General features: G+C 39.0%; 1 protein-coding gene across 2 annotated transcripts in view; it reads left to right on the top strand.

Moving 5' to 3' along the window:
- MED13L (mediator complex subunit 13L) overlaps positions 1-15,338 on the top strand; it is a 274,693-nt gene that overhangs the window by 223,619 nt on the left and 35,736 nt on the right. For both annotated transcript variants that reach the window (XM_081037745.1, XM_081037744.1), the window contains exons 9-14: positions 1,709-1,813; positions 5,281-6,012; positions 6,786-7,011; positions 8,003-8,108; positions 8,414-8,538; positions 11,140-11,239. In XM_081037745.1, coding sequence (XP_080893871.1) covers positions 1,709-1,813; positions 5,281-6,012; positions 6,786-7,011; positions 8,003-8,108; positions 8,414-8,538; positions 11,140-11,239 — 1,394 coding nt within the window. The remainder of the gene's footprint in view (positions 1-1,708; positions 1,814-5,280; positions 6,013-6,785; positions 7,012-8,002; positions 8,109-8,413; positions 8,539-11,139; positions 11,240-15,338) is intronic.

Below are 15,338 nucleotides of genomic sequence, written 5' to 3'. Positions count from 1 at the left end.
GATTTGGGGAAACTATATTCTTTCTTTCCTCCACTTACCTTCCTTTCTCCCTACCTCTCTTCTTCCCTCTTTCACTACCCCCTTCCTCCCTGCCTTCCTTTCCTTCCCTTTCTCCTTTTCTGCCCTCCCTTTCTCCCTTCCTTAACATGTTTTTGAAAAAGAGGAAGAATTAATTATAAGAAGAGACTACTGGTGATTATTTTAATTGTATGAATGATAATGACAAACAGTAGTCAACAATCAAGATTTATGTAAACATTCACTTACCAAGTTTTACATAAACATACTCAGCATATTTTCATATCTGTTGTGATATGATTGAGATGTCCACTTTCTTGACCAATGTAAGTAAACATGAGTCTTGATTTTCTGGAACAGAGTAAATACGGACATTCTTGCCAATAACTGCTAAAAACTCCACTCATTCAGAAGTCAGTTAAATGTTTCTTAATGACTACTATTCAAAGTTTTACAGTTGTAGGTACAGATTTAAAAACCTGTCCTTTGGACCTAGCTTTTAGCAAATCCATACTGTATATTTATTTCTCAATGAATTGGTTCTAGAATAGGCTGCTGAGGAAGATATAGTAGGTAAAATCTAAAGTAATTGCAATGAAAAATCATATGTCACATTTTAGAATTAAAAAGGTATCTCTAATTACTTAAAAATGATCCTTTCCTTTAGGATAATTGGTACACATATTTTCCCTTTTCTCTGCAATGCCTGGACAATTTCCAAGTTAACATTTCCTTTTTGACCATGTTTTATCACCACTAACCTTTTATCTCCACCCAGTCTTCATAGACCATAGCCTCTCTGAGCTAAGTGAGCAGCACAGAATGGAGAAGTGAGACACCTAGAATGGCGGGAGGGTTGGAGGGCAAGAGAATTCCTTCCACAGCCATCATTGATATACTTTGCAGTTTCCGCTGTAGCCAAATCAGCAATACCAAACCTACTGCCCAGTGTTCTTATATTCACTATGTAATAATAAACATCTTTTTGCTACCAATTATCAGTGACGGGTAGGAGATAATTGTTGTTTCTTGTCTTTCAGTTTACAAGTGTCGGCTACTGCCTTTAAATATAGATAGGAGTTTCAGGAGTGATTTAAACAGTCTCTTTGGTGGCATATAATTCACAGGTGCTATGAAAAGATAATTTTTAAAAATTTAGGTTATTTCTACAAAATTTAGCTGACTTTTTTAAAGCAACCATTAATAGTTCCAGATAGTGTTTTCATTGCTGTGTGCACCATCACTATTAAAATGGGCGTTAAACTTAAATAGAAATATTTTGAATCCTGCTTCTTCTAATGCAGGGGTGTCCAATTTTTTTTCAACGTTTTTCACCAAGGGCCATATGCTGTAAAATACACAAACAGCCGGGCCACTCCCTCGAGGTGAAGTACATATTGCCTCACCTGGTTTATTTAAGTAAACTAAGTATATTTTTGGAATTTGCTGCGGTCCAATTAAAAATGGATTGCGGGCTGCAGTTGGCCCGTGGGCCACAGTTTGGACACCCCTGATCTAATGCATCACAACAAGTAGTAGTCCCCCCCCCACCCCACTTTGTTCTGAACTATCTACCTATCAGCGGGATACTGTTACTGTGTAAAATATATTCAAATCTTTTTGACATTTCCCCCCTGAAGTATGAGTATTATCTCATGTTTACTCAAGTCACATTTTTAACCCTTTATAGGAGGAGCCAAATGTCAACTCCAACTCTTGAAGAAGAACCTGCTAACAATCCTGCTACTTGGGATTTTGTGGATCCAACCCAAAGAGTCAACTGTTCCTGCTCTCGGTAGGTAGTGACAAAGGCAGAACAGTCCTCAGATCGCAGGTGCCGCATTTTGTTGCCTGTCTCCTGGCCTCTCAGACCCCTTCTTCCCCATCGTTTTGCTTTGTTTTAAATTATCTTCCTCCTCCAATAGAGCAGAAAAAGATCAATCTTTAAGTATATGCCAGTGATTGCTAGGACTCAAAAAAGAGCCTTTTTACACAACTGGTTCTGTTATCAATTTGCGCCCACAAATTCCTTCAGGGTAGCTATGGCAAAACTGAAGGCATCAGTGTGACAAGACAATCTCTTGTCCTTTAACTGAGTTTATTTAATGATTCTTCATTTTAACGTAGAGATAAATATTAAACAAGTTGGCTTCAGTTAATAGAATGTGGAATAAATAGACCTTCCATAGATAATTTGTTTTGTTGGTGGTGCTGGTGTTTTTTGATGACTGAGGTAGGTATTTATAACAACACCTGCCAAAAGCTAAGATTCTTGCTTGTTCATTTAGATATTTGAATAGGACCCAAATACTCTGTAGAAAATTTTTGCACTCCTCATGGATATTTCCTTGACTCCTTGTTGTGGTAAAGAATCTTCTTGTCATGGGTTTTCATTAGGGTTCTTAAATATCTTAAGTGTGTATCAGCTCTAACCCCCCAGCTCAGTGACTATTAGGACCTGTGTTGATAATTATTCACTTAATAAGCAACTTAGAGTAGCTTTGCTGCCAAGTATATGTTTTCACATTTGATACCGCTTAATACTTAGAAAAAGTTCAGTTGAGATAAGCATCTTTAGAAGATGGCCATTCATTTCTCTAGTTTAGATCGGGGTTCTTAATGTGGCATAAAAGAATTGGCTTTGGGGAAGGGGTGGTCAGCATGTCCGGGGGTGGTGGGTGGTGTGTGTGTGTGTGTGTGTGTGTGTACTTCTGCAACCATTTTGACACCTTCCTGTCTTTCCTGGCTCCTTAAGGTGACCCTCTTTTATCAGGCTCTGCCTTCACAGTCAGCCTTTTGTTGAGAGGTGCTATAAACATCAGCCTAATGAAACTCATGATTGATTTTCCTAGGAGGATGTTTTTGAAGGAGCTATTTGCTCATTAGGCTACCTCTCTCTGAACATGTGAGAATCTCTCTCTAGTCTCAGGATAAGTGTGCTATCCAGTTGAATACCTGTTTTACTTTTGTCGCAGGCCATTATAAATTATGTGACAAAAAATTATTTTCCTGTTAACATTGGTTTTTAAACCGCTCATATCCAAGATATAGTCCACCTTTAGACAGTATGTAGGATATAAATTTTAGTGTATTTAACTTCACTTGTTCCTACATCTTATTTTTTCTTTCCCTTAATCTAGATTTTTTTCACTTTTTACAAATAACCCTTTTAGTGATTTATGTCACATTTTTATTTGCTACCTTGAATTATTTTTATCTGAAAAGTAAATAAACAAATGAAACTTTTTTTTTTTTTTTGCCCTCTGGAGTTACTCTCTATTTCCTTCCCAAATTTGAATACCCTCTGGTCTTTCTTGTAGTTATACATTCCATTCCATTCCATTGACTTCCAAATATTTATCTATAGACCTGACTTCTCACATGTACTCTAGTCTTGTATTTTTTGGAGTGCCTTTAAGAAATATCCTTAATATCGACATGTCTGTTTTCTCCCAAATCAGGTACCCATGCCTGTTTTCTCTCAAATCAGGTCATTTTTTTAAATCACAGTTTCCCCTTCTCAGCCTGGAAGCTTTAGAATTTATTTTTCTTCATTTTCTATATCAGTTTTATCATTGCATTTTTATAATGACTTCCTCTGAAATGTCCATTTTCATCAGTCTACTGTCCTCATTCCTTTAGTCACTACTTGGTCCTGCCCGGTTCCTTGTCCTTACCAGCCCCTGCATCTCGTTGGCCTCTGAGCCTGCCCTGCCCACTGCCTGCTCCTGTGAGGTCCCTTTCCTATTCAGAAGTTTGCAGTGCTCATCTGTTACTGGTGTATCCCTAACTCGGACCATTTCATAATGTAACTGAGTGATTAAATACAATTGAAAAAAATGACTTTATAAGATGATCACTTTGCCAAAAGCCCTTGCTTTGAAGAGGCTACCATAAGATATCTATCAAAGGACTGGTGTGGTTAAATGCTCTTTGAGAAAATCCAAATCAAAAAGTTTTATGTAAAAGACTTTTAGAACTTAGGTTCTAAGATAAGCATGCTTAGTAGAGATAACTGAGATATTTTCAGATGAGACATTCATCTCTTACTGTGGTACTGTGCCCGGGAGATTTAAAGCATAACTTTTGCCTTACGGACAATAGTTTTATGCTTAGACAGCCTTCTTCAAAGCCGGGATTTTTTTTTTACCCCCATAGTAGCGAAGACTCTGGCAAGAGTATTTGCAGATTATCTACTGCAGGATTACCAAACACACGTGGAGTGGTCCAGTCCACTCCTCACACTGCTGAATGGCCTTATGGGGCAGAGTGGCCATCGTGCTCTGCTGTTCCACTAAACCATCCCATTCGGCCACACAAATCCATTTGACTGCCCACCGGGGCATCATTTAGTGCAATGCAGCAGTAGAGTGATGTCGCCCGAGCGGCCTCAGTTACTGGAGAGCTTACGTTTTTCCTGGGAGTGATTTATATAGTGGGAGACAACTGGCCGACCTGCTGTATAACTTGGTTGCACAGAGTAAACCTTGGCATCATCCAGGGCTCTTACTGAGCAGTTTCTCACACCCATCCTTGCCAAGCAGTGTGTGAGGATGTGAGCAGACCTGCTGTTCCTGGCTAGACAGTTCCGATAGATGTATCCACTCCCAGCTCTTTCACTGCTGTCTCATTTTAATGTGTCTCTAAGATCCAAAGTTGTCTTTTCTCCCTTCTTTCTCAGATAATAGTGGCATATGAGATTTCTAGTATATTTATGCTATTAAATGTTCTTAGGATTCACCCTCATTATCTTAGTCTCACTCTTTGGGGGAGAGTTACAGTTATTTTATTCCCGATTTACAACATTACAAACCATTATAAACTGTTCTATATTGTAGTTAGTAAAGTGTTATGAAATAGAAATTGGAAGCTTTTTTTTGCTTTTTTCTTGGCAGACAATCTGATAACTCTTCGTTTTAAGATGCAGTATGAATAGATTATCTGAGGCCTTCACCAAATTTGAAAGATTTAGGGATTTTTTCAAATCAGTAATTTTGTAGGAGTTAGCATTTTATGAGTTTGTTTCTTAAGTCTGTTTCTTACCTTCTTGTATGTGATAGATTCATCACTTTCCATCAGGATTTTGCAGTTTTTAGTCGTTAAAAATATAATTAATGCCGAGAGTCCTTTTTGGTGTGTTCGTGCATCTAATGCGTACTTAAAAGGACATAACCTTGGACAGGCATCTATTTTGTATTGTGAATCGTGATGCAGTTATTTTCATCTGGATGTTTGTTGACTTCATTTTAATTCTCATTTCAGGCATAAACTTCTAAAACGTTGTGCTGTAGGACCCAATCGACCTCCCACAATATCTCAACCAGGGTTCAGTGCAGGACCATCATCATCTTCATCTTTACCACCTCCTGCTTCTTCTAAGCACAAAACAACAGAAAGACAGGAAAAGGGAGACAAGTTGCAAAAGAGACCCTTGATACCATTTCACCATAGGCCCTCTGTGGCCGAAGAGTTATGCATGGAACAAGATACACCAGGACAGAAGCTAGGGTTGGCAGGGATAGACTCCTCCTTAGAGGTGTCTAGCAATAGGAAGTATGATAAGCAAATGGCCGTGCCTTCCAGAAATACAAGCAAGCAAATGAATCTGAATCCTATGGATTCCCCTCATTCCCCTATTTCCCCTCTGCCACCAACACTCAGCCCTCAGCCACGAGGTCAGGAAACGGAGAGTTTGGACCCACCATCTGTCCCTGTGAATCCAGCACTCTATGGAAATGGGCTCGAGCTCCAGCAGTTGTCCGCTCTGGATGACAGAACTGTCCTCGTCGGCCAAAGACTGCCCCTGATGGCGGAGGTCAGCGAGACAGCCTTATACTGTGGGATTAGGCCCTCGAACGTGGAGTCATCTGATAAGTGGTGGCATAGCTTTTGCCTCCCGCCCATTGATGATGCTGAGTTCCGGCCCCCAGAGCTCCAGGCTGAGAGATGTGATGACAAAACGGAGGTAAACTCAGAGAGCACTGCATTGCAAAGGTAAGGCGGCTGTCTGCACCGTCCCCCGATCACCCACTAAAGGCCAAGACCCCCAAGAACCAGGGCTTTATCAGATCTAAGGGACGGAGGCTTCCCTTCACATCCTCGACTGTGCATTTGGAAAGTGTTTAAAAGTTAAATGCTTTGTCGTTAGTGAGCTTTACCACACGTCTCATGATTTCAGCATGCCAGCATATGAAGGTCTCATTGTGGCACTTACTGTACTAGCATTACTTTATTTTTGGCCTGCTGCTTGTTAATCAAAGCTTTACCAGACTTTCCGTGGTGCGGCCAGTACCTTCTTTGTTTCTTGACACTTTTAAGGAAGGCTTTGTGTGCGTTCAGGTATGTAACGTGTCTGAGAATAGTATTTATAGCGCTTTCGAGCTACCCATTATTCTGAACAGTTGACACAGATTATCTCACTTCATCTTCACCACAGTCGTGTTATTTACTACCGTAATTCCATAGCTAAGAAAGAAGTTAGGGTCATGCGGTTAGTAAATGACACAGGTGGAATTCGAACCTAGGCAGTCTGCTCTTAAGTAGAATCCATGGAACCAGAGACAAAAGCTTATATCCCTCACAATGGCCACTGAGTTTTATTTAATTGTGAGCAGAAATCTCTAAAAGAAATTCACTGTGTACATGAATTAATTTTAAGTGTAGTGTAACCTTTACAAATGCTCTAAATCGTTGTGCTATTCTTTTTTTTTTAAACATCCATCTTTGTACTTGATCTTGCCTAAATTGCCCTTTGTTTTCCCTTTTAGACTCTTAGCACAACCTAATAAACGGTTTAAAATCTGGCATGACAAGCAGCCCCAGATGCAGCCACTCCACTTCCTTGACCCGTTGCCTCTGTCACAACAACCTGGAGACAGTTTGGGAGAAGTCAACGACCCATATACCTTCGAGGATGGTGACATAAAATACATCTTTACAGCAAACAAGAAATGCAAACAAGGGACAGAAAAAGATTCCCTGAAAAAGAATAAGGTACCATTTAACAGAGAGCGAGTCCAGCATGGTGTGGGTTTTGATCTGTGTCAGTACAACGTGTGTGGGAAAACTTTGGAGGCAGAATGTTTGAGATAGTCTTGCCTGATTGCTCCGTCCCCATATTCATGCTCTTGGTACGATCGTATTGAACAGCGTATTGTTCCTTTTTATGTCATGGCTCACCTTTGTTTAAAAGTCAGCCGAACATAAATGAAGCCTCATATTTTCCAGGCTCTAGCTTGTACAGTGCATGTTTCCTCTCATATGCTAATTCTTGTTGGCCTATGCTCCCTGCTTATTTCTTTTTAATTATGATTCCCAAATACCCACAATGTAAAGAAAAAAAATGTTGGTAACAGTATCTACTGTTTATTGAGCGCTTACTATGTTTATTGTTCCAAGCGCTTGACCTATCTTATCAACACCACTCTTAGACTGTGTCAGTATTAATTTTACTGGTTCCATTGTCACAAAAATGAGTACTGGGGGTGTCTGCTGTCTTTATCCGTACATTTTCAAACATCCTAAAATACTGGGCCATTTAAAGAGGTATTCTTGAGCATGGCGGAAATAAGACAATTAAAAGAGGCCAGTATAGTTCAGGAGAATGCTTCTTCAGTGCCCTTACAGAGATCTGTCTAGACCCAGAAAGCTTGAACCATAATTCAGCATCTAAAATGTTATTAAAGGCAGCTTTTAACACCATGGCAGGTCTGTAATCAAATGCCACCAGTACCATTTAGGCCTAAAACCCTGATTGACTCAGAATACTTCATAGGATTGAGGGGAAAGAGTGGGAGTTTTTAGTTCTGTTTAAATTCAGGGAAAAGGACCTATCTTTTATTTCCTTTGGTTGCATAGACCATGGTTTATCATACTTGTGCTCATAACAAGTTCCATTCTACCCTCTAATTCTTTGTGTTCTCCCTCATATTCCACACTTTGGGTTGGTGTTCATGTGTTTTGTTTGGCTGAATTTATTACACAGTCAGAGGATGGATTTGGTACCAAGGATGTCACTACACCAGGTCATTCCACGCCGGTGCCTGATGGGAAAAATGCCATGTCTATTTTCAGTTCTGCTACTAAAACAGGTGTGTACAATGATTATTTGCCTCACTTGGATTGTTGCTAAAATAAAATGCGAGGGAGATGCTTCTCAATCTAAAGCTATAGTCTTTTGTAATAGCAATAATTTGATCTCATCTTTAATACATTTTTCAGCGTTTGTTTTTCAGTTCCTTTCAAAACTGATAAACATATTTGGAAATAACTGTCTCTAAATTTAACTGAAAATGGGGAAAATTCACAGGCAGGTGTTGCTCATTGAGATCCGTGCCCTCTCCTCAGTCCTCTCCCTTAACGAAGGTGCTCATTCTGTCCCGTCTTCTTCCCGCAGACGTCCGGCAGGATAATGCTGCTGGCAGAGCTGGCTCCAGTAGCCTTACGCAGGTGACAGACTTGGCGCCTTCTCTGCATGACTTAGACAACATCTTTGATAATTCCGATGACGACGAACTTGGGGTGAGTCTGCCAGAGCCACACAAACAGAGATGTCCCTACATGGGAGCGCTGTTGTCGGTGCCTCAGTAGTTCTTCCTCGTCTGGGCTGCTGACCTTGGGGCTGTTATTTCAGGTTCTGGTTGCTTTTCAGAAACTTGGAAAGGATTCTGAAATTTGTTAGTGTAGTTTCTAACATTCCTTGGGTTTTGCCGATGGTTTTTTTTTTCATTAGTGTTATTCCTAGTGTCATAAATACTAATGGCTTTCACGTTTATTAAAAAAAAAATCCTTCTAAATATCATGAGACTAATAGAAATATATTATGCAACGCTGTTAGCTCAGATTTTAAAACATAATGCCCACCTAACTTTTTAAGAGTCTCATGCTCTCCCACCTAACTTTTTAGTTTAACAAGTCAGACGTTAGTCTACATTTTGAGAAATATGCAAGTATGACCTTTACTTTTTAGGATTATGGCATCATAGTTGGGAAGTAGAATTTGTGCACAAAGAAGTTAAATAATACACGCCATCATATGATTAAAGTGACAGATAGCAGTTATAATTCTTTGCAGAACAGCTGAGCTGGATCACAAAATTCGTGTCCTTGGCCTCCTACCAATTCTGTACCTTAGGGCAAGTAGAAGTGTCTGTTATTTCTGGGGGAGTGAGAGATGTGTAAGATCGACCCTCTCTTCAAGAAAATCAATGTATTAGCTTATTTTTCTTAAATTTATGTATTTATCTTCCTTCCATTTTACATATATTTGTTAATCATTTGATGATCAGTTTGTACTAGAGGTTACAAATATTATTACGTGACCACTCTTATACTTGAACCGCTCACAGACTTCAGAAGAAACAGCATATAAATACAGTTAGAAATAGACTTCTTGCTGTGAGAGGAGTTATTAACCTGTATCGAAAGATGCTGGACGTTCAAGTATAATACAAAGTGACAAGTGAGTGGTGTTTAAGTTAAGCTTGAAGGTTAAGTAGGAATCAGATTTCTAAAGCCCTTTCTCACTTTGAAATAGAATGTATCTGATGAACAGATATCATACCCCATTAGTATTATAAATACTTAGACGATGATGAGATCACAATGTCCTTAAGGAATGGCTAGGACTTGAAATGTGGAAAGACTGGGTGAGTGACAGGCAAGGGAGGGACCTTAGTTTGAGCCTGGAATGAGCCTGGTAAAGCAACAAGAGTGAACTCGCTGGGCTTTGGGGGATAATGAGTAGACCGTTCCATTGGTCTGTTTTCTGAATGGTGGTTAAAGATTGATAGAGCTGGGGAAGTGTTCCATGCTTAGTGCCGTGGACTTGAAACTCTGCCAGTTCCTCTGAAGGCTGCTGAGTGTGGACCTGACCGGGGAGCAGTGAGTGCTGGTTTTCATCAGCCTGACACAGAAAGCAGGAGGACTATTTGATAACTTTCGTTGGATTGAAACACGAGAATCTGAATTCAGGCAGTGGCTGCACGAAGGCAAAGGACTATGTGGCAAACTTTGGTGGAAGAAATAACACCTTTCCTTATTGTTGATCCAGGCGTGGGAAATCCTTTCTAAGCTCGACGATCTCCCTAAAGCCAAACATGACCTCGGATTGGTTTTCATGATCCTGAGGGTTAGGTTAGATGTTTTGGTGGTGATGGTAGGAACAAGTTGTGAAAAGAAAAGGAATCAAAAAGAAGTAGAAAGAGAGAAGAAGTAAGAAAAGAAAAAAACCAAGCGTTATGGAGTAGCCTGGTACTGTCAACAGCCCCCACCCCTAGTGATCTGTCTGTCTCTGCTCTGAGCCATTGTCCGTGTTCTCTGTATAAATTATGAATTACTCTCGGACTAAATGAAGAAGTGCTTGCTTTGTTTCTTGAATATAGTCTTAGTATTGTTAATATACAGAGGAGAGTGGGACATTTTTAATCTAATTTTTATTTCTCTGAAATGACTGTTTCTACTTTACTCTGATTTCTACCCTGGCGTTTAATCAAGGGAACAGTTTACCTTAGAATCGTTTTGCTAATTCATCTTCCAACTAACTGCAGTTGGGAGGCTGTTGTCCAAGTTTTCATCTCAAATGTCTCTGAATTTAATTTTACACTTAAACTCTATGATTAAGCAGATTAAGAGATTTAATCTGCTTTGAATAACAAATGAAAGAAAAACCTCTGTGTATTTCAATGATTTTATGAGACACGGTTATTTTTTTGTGGAGATGAACAGTGACTATAGACATAGGAGCAGAAGATACATGTTTTGTTTTTTGTGGTGAAAATGAAAAATAGTTCCGGAGGACTCGACGAGGTCATCTTTAGCTGCCTTCTTCCAAACAAAAGGAAAACCAGACTGATAGCCAGTGATTACTTGAAGGCACCACCCTAATGGAATTATCTTGTCCCTGAAACGACTTGGTAATGACCTGGAGAGAAGATTTGCTTAAGGTCTGCAGGCTCTGCTTTATGCCACAATCTGCCCTCACCAGCTCCCTGAAAATTCAGAAGACTCAGTCACTCAGTTTCTTGCACTTGACAAGCATGTAACCATCTCCTTTGTTTCACTGCTGGTATTTCTAGACGTTCACCTGGTGAACACTATATAAGGATGTATCTTTTCTCTTAGGCTGTGTCACCTGCACTGCGTTCATCAAAAATGCCTACGGTTGGGACTGAAGACCGACCTCTTGGGAAGGATGGGAGAGCTGCTGTTCCTTACCCACCAAGTAAGAAAAGGAAATGGAGCTCTGTGTGACTTACATACATTGTTCTTATCCTCACCTAAGACTCACCTACTTTCTAATTTCCTTTTAACAGAATACTACTTACTGCTGAATTCAACTTGTATAAATTGGTATTCCTAAGATGGCAGGCAGCTAAGAGGCCATCTTAATTTGAATTCTTTCCCCCTTTGTTTTCAAATTAATTAACTTTTATGGTTTAAAATGTGGAAAGAGATGTTTTAGGTTTGTTTTTGTAATAGCCCTTTCCTACTAGGATAAATGCTGCCCAGATTTTTTGAAGTGATATTCCACTTTAAGAGCTTCTGTAAAATGTTTCAATTTTCATAAATTTAATTCACAGGAGGATAATGAGTACTGTTTGTTTTCTGTGGCCCTTTTTTCTGATTCATACTGAAGTTTTTGTGTTTCCTTTTGAGATACACTAGCTTTATTATGTATGCTGACAAGAAGAGAAACTTCCTTTTTTTAGTTATTCTTTGCCCTAAGAAACCACATTATTCCACAAGAGAAAAGAAAGTCAGGGTAGCTTGTGTGGATACTCTGAAGCAGAAACATAATTCCATTGCAAATCATTCTTTAATACCTTCTCATTAACTTCAGCTGGTAATGAGAACAAATTGAGGGGAAAAACCACCATGTCACAGGGATGAGTCCAAAAGTTTTATGAACCTATAAATGTAGAGCTGATTTACTCAAATGTAGAAGTGTGAAGTATACAGAGATTGAATTTTGACAGGTTTAGTGGATCCATAGCTTTTTAAAATATGCAAAGCTTTCTCAAGCATGACATGTATGAAAATGAATAATGATAGCCAGCCAGTTGCTGTAGTTTTTTTAATTAAACATTTTTCTTTTTTTATTACTCTGCACTGCAGAATTTTACAAATACAGAACTCACAGATTAAAAGAAGCAATATTAAAGTAGATACATATGGAATAGGTCAGATGAGTGATTTTTTTTCCCCTTGTGTTGAACCAGTTAATCCGCTGCCCTTTTTGACATTCAGTGGTACGTAGTGATGTTAAATGTTAACATGTCTGATAACTCGTCCAAGATTGTTCACTCACAAACCCTTCTGCTAGTTAGTGTCATTGCCCAGTCAAGTATATGGTGTCCTCTCTTCTTTCTCTCATTTTTATTCAAAATGGAATTGTTTAAAAAGGAGCTACTCAAAATTTTATGATAAAGTACAGGGTATAAAAATGAATTTGGAATATAGCAAAAATATTAGCATTGGGAAAATACAGCTAATGAGTCAAGAGGGTTGTTTTAATGTGTACAAAGTATGTGTATGTAAATGTGTATGTATGGACATACACACGGTATTTCCTCCCAAGACATGACAATGAAAATAGCATGGCAAGAGGTTCTCATCTCTGCAATAGCTTTATTGTGCATTCAGGTGGAAAGACAGACATTATAAAATTTAATGTCTAGAACACCACCATCCAATAGAAATACTGGGTGAGCCACAAATGACAACCACTTAAGTAATTTAAATTTTTCTAGTAGTTACATTCAAAAAACATGAAATTAATCATAATAGTGTGTTTTATTTAACTCGTATCCAAAATATTGTCATTTTTGCAATGTAATCGGTATAAAAGATATTGAGGTATTTGTACTAACTCTTTGGAATCTGGTGTGTATTTGAAACACGCAAGACCTCAGTTTGGACAGCCCCATTTTGAGTGCTCCGTAGCCACATGTGGTTTAGTGGGTACTGTGTTGGGCAGCATAGGTCCATAATTATTTATTTGTTGTAATAATGAAGAAAGCAACACACAGCAACAAGTGGGGATCATTTAACATCAAGAATGTGTTAAGGTAGTAGTATTGTGTTATAATAAAAACAGAAGTGTTTTTCTTAGGTCTTACTGTTCACCAATTGCTTATGAATTTTCATTTTAGAAAGCATGTCAATTTGACGTGTGAGTCTACGAGGAGGCAAAAGTGAAAGAGTTGTATGTCGAGTGTCTTTATTTATTCATTCTACAAGAGCACTTACTGTTTCCAAGGGACTCTGCCAGGTGCTCTGGTGCAGGGATAACACTGAGAAATGAGTGGTGATGCTTCGGCTGGCAGGCTTCAGTCTTGTACATGTGCTTGATGTACAGGGTAGGAGATGCCTGGCGTCCTTAGGGAGGTCCAAGTGAAGTACAAGGGACCCCGACTGGTGGGCAGGACGTGAGTAAGCGGCAGCATCTCAACTCTAGTCCGTTCTGGTAGTTGTTCCCACTCTCACATTAGCCATTTTTAGGAAGAAGATTGAACAGGCAAACCACGCTTTTCTAGTTTAGAGGACCAGGATGTTTCTCTGGGTTTCCTTCCTGCCTTGCCCCCTTTGAGTCTAGTTCTCCTTTTTTCATCTCAAAACTTCTTTAGAGTCATCTTTTTTCTTCAGAAATTCCCTGTAACTTAACAGCAGTTCCATCTTTTTTCCAATGAAACCAAAATTGAGAGGGAAAATTGATGATTGCTGAGTTCATCACTTACTGCGGCAAAGTATTCCTTTCTGTGTAGACATTATCTTATTCAATGTGCACAAGAGTATGGTGGAGATATTATTCCCGTTTTTCAGCTTAGGAAATTAAACTTAGGTGAAAAGACTTCCTTAAGAATATCTGATAATAAGAATGTTGAAGACCACTTTCTAAAGTGAATCTCTGGCTGGTGGAATCTCATTTTATCCATACTTTTTTTTTTTGTCATCATTTACCTTTGATAAACTTTGATGAACTGAGATATGTAACTGTGTTAGGTAGCGTCAAAGAAGTTGAGTAGCCCTAAGTGGAAAATGCCTTTATTATATTTCTTAGATAATTTTAAAATGAACTTAATAAAGTATTTTTTTGGTAAAATGTTGTATCATAGCCAGAATACTTAGAAGTGAAAGAAAGGCTCTGTTTTAAGTTCATTGTCATTTTAACTCAAAGAGAATATATGCAGTTTCTTTCTTTTCCAGATACCTACTTGGTGATCAGTAACTATAATGTGAGTTTGAAGATTGTTATGAGGTGGACTCCTAGTTTTAAAAATTATACTTACAAGTTAATTGTATATTAAAATTGACTAGTAGCTGCTTTTAGGCTTGGAAAAAGGAATAGGAACTTAAGGATAACGGCAATGGATGCATTTCAAGTGTCACCTAACTATATCACAGGCTTCAGCTTTGTTTTAAAGAAAACGTAATTGGTCTGGTTACTGCTACATTTAAAGACTTATTTTCCCACCTCAGAATTGTCAGTTGCATAGTATCTCCAATGGTTCTCTGATAGTTTCTGGCTCGGCTTGGATGGCATCCCTAGTTCTATGGATTATTACAGTCCTTAGAGTAAAGTACTTTTCATAGCAAGAAGGTGCCTTGAAGATCAACTTGGGGGTTTTAGCTTTATTCTTTTTTTTTCTCCTTAGCAGCGGGTACCATTTTGTCTAATGAAATCTCATACAGAATTCTATTATAGAAAATAAATGGAAATGGAGCTTCTCTAATGGAAGTGCAAGTTGGGATCTGAAACCCTGTTTATTGGTGCCTGCCTTCCGATGTTTTATAGATAAGCAACTGAGGCCAAGAGAGGGTAAATTATTCAGAATTATGTAATTGTCTAACTAGGAAACATGGTAAAGATCATCTAATCCAGAGGTTCTCACCTTTTTTCTGCCTCCATATGGTGGAGGCTTTCCCCTCCCCGGTAAACAAAGGAAAGAAAAAACCTGATGAGAATCACATATCTACCTCGTCAAGCCTTCCTCTTCAGATGAAGGAACCGAGGACGCAAGAGAGGCAGTGACGTGACCCTACGAGTGCTGTGCTGGGAGCAGCTGGGCCCAGGGCACAGATGCAGTTATTCTTTATCGATTTCTGATTCTGAGCTAAAGTCATATGTCAGTCTATTCAGTGGTTACTGTTTGCCTGTTTAAATGGTGAAGTTGCCAGAAAGAGCGATATGATTAGAAATTGGAATATCAGGTACCATTCCAAATCACTGGTTCCAACTTGTGGCTCCTAATTTGTGGACGAGTTTGCTACAGGACACCCTCTAGTGGCCTAATTTCACAACTGCAACTTGCCTTTCAATT

The sequence above is a fragment of the Rhinolophus hipposideros genome, assembly GCF_964194185.1.
Source record: "Rhinolophus hipposideros genome assembly, chromosome: 24".
NCBI lineage: Eukaryota > Metazoa > Chordata > Mammalia > Chiroptera > Rhinolophidae > Rhinolophus > Rhinolophus hipposideros.
This window is presented reverse-complemented; position numbering and strand designations above follow the sequence as displayed.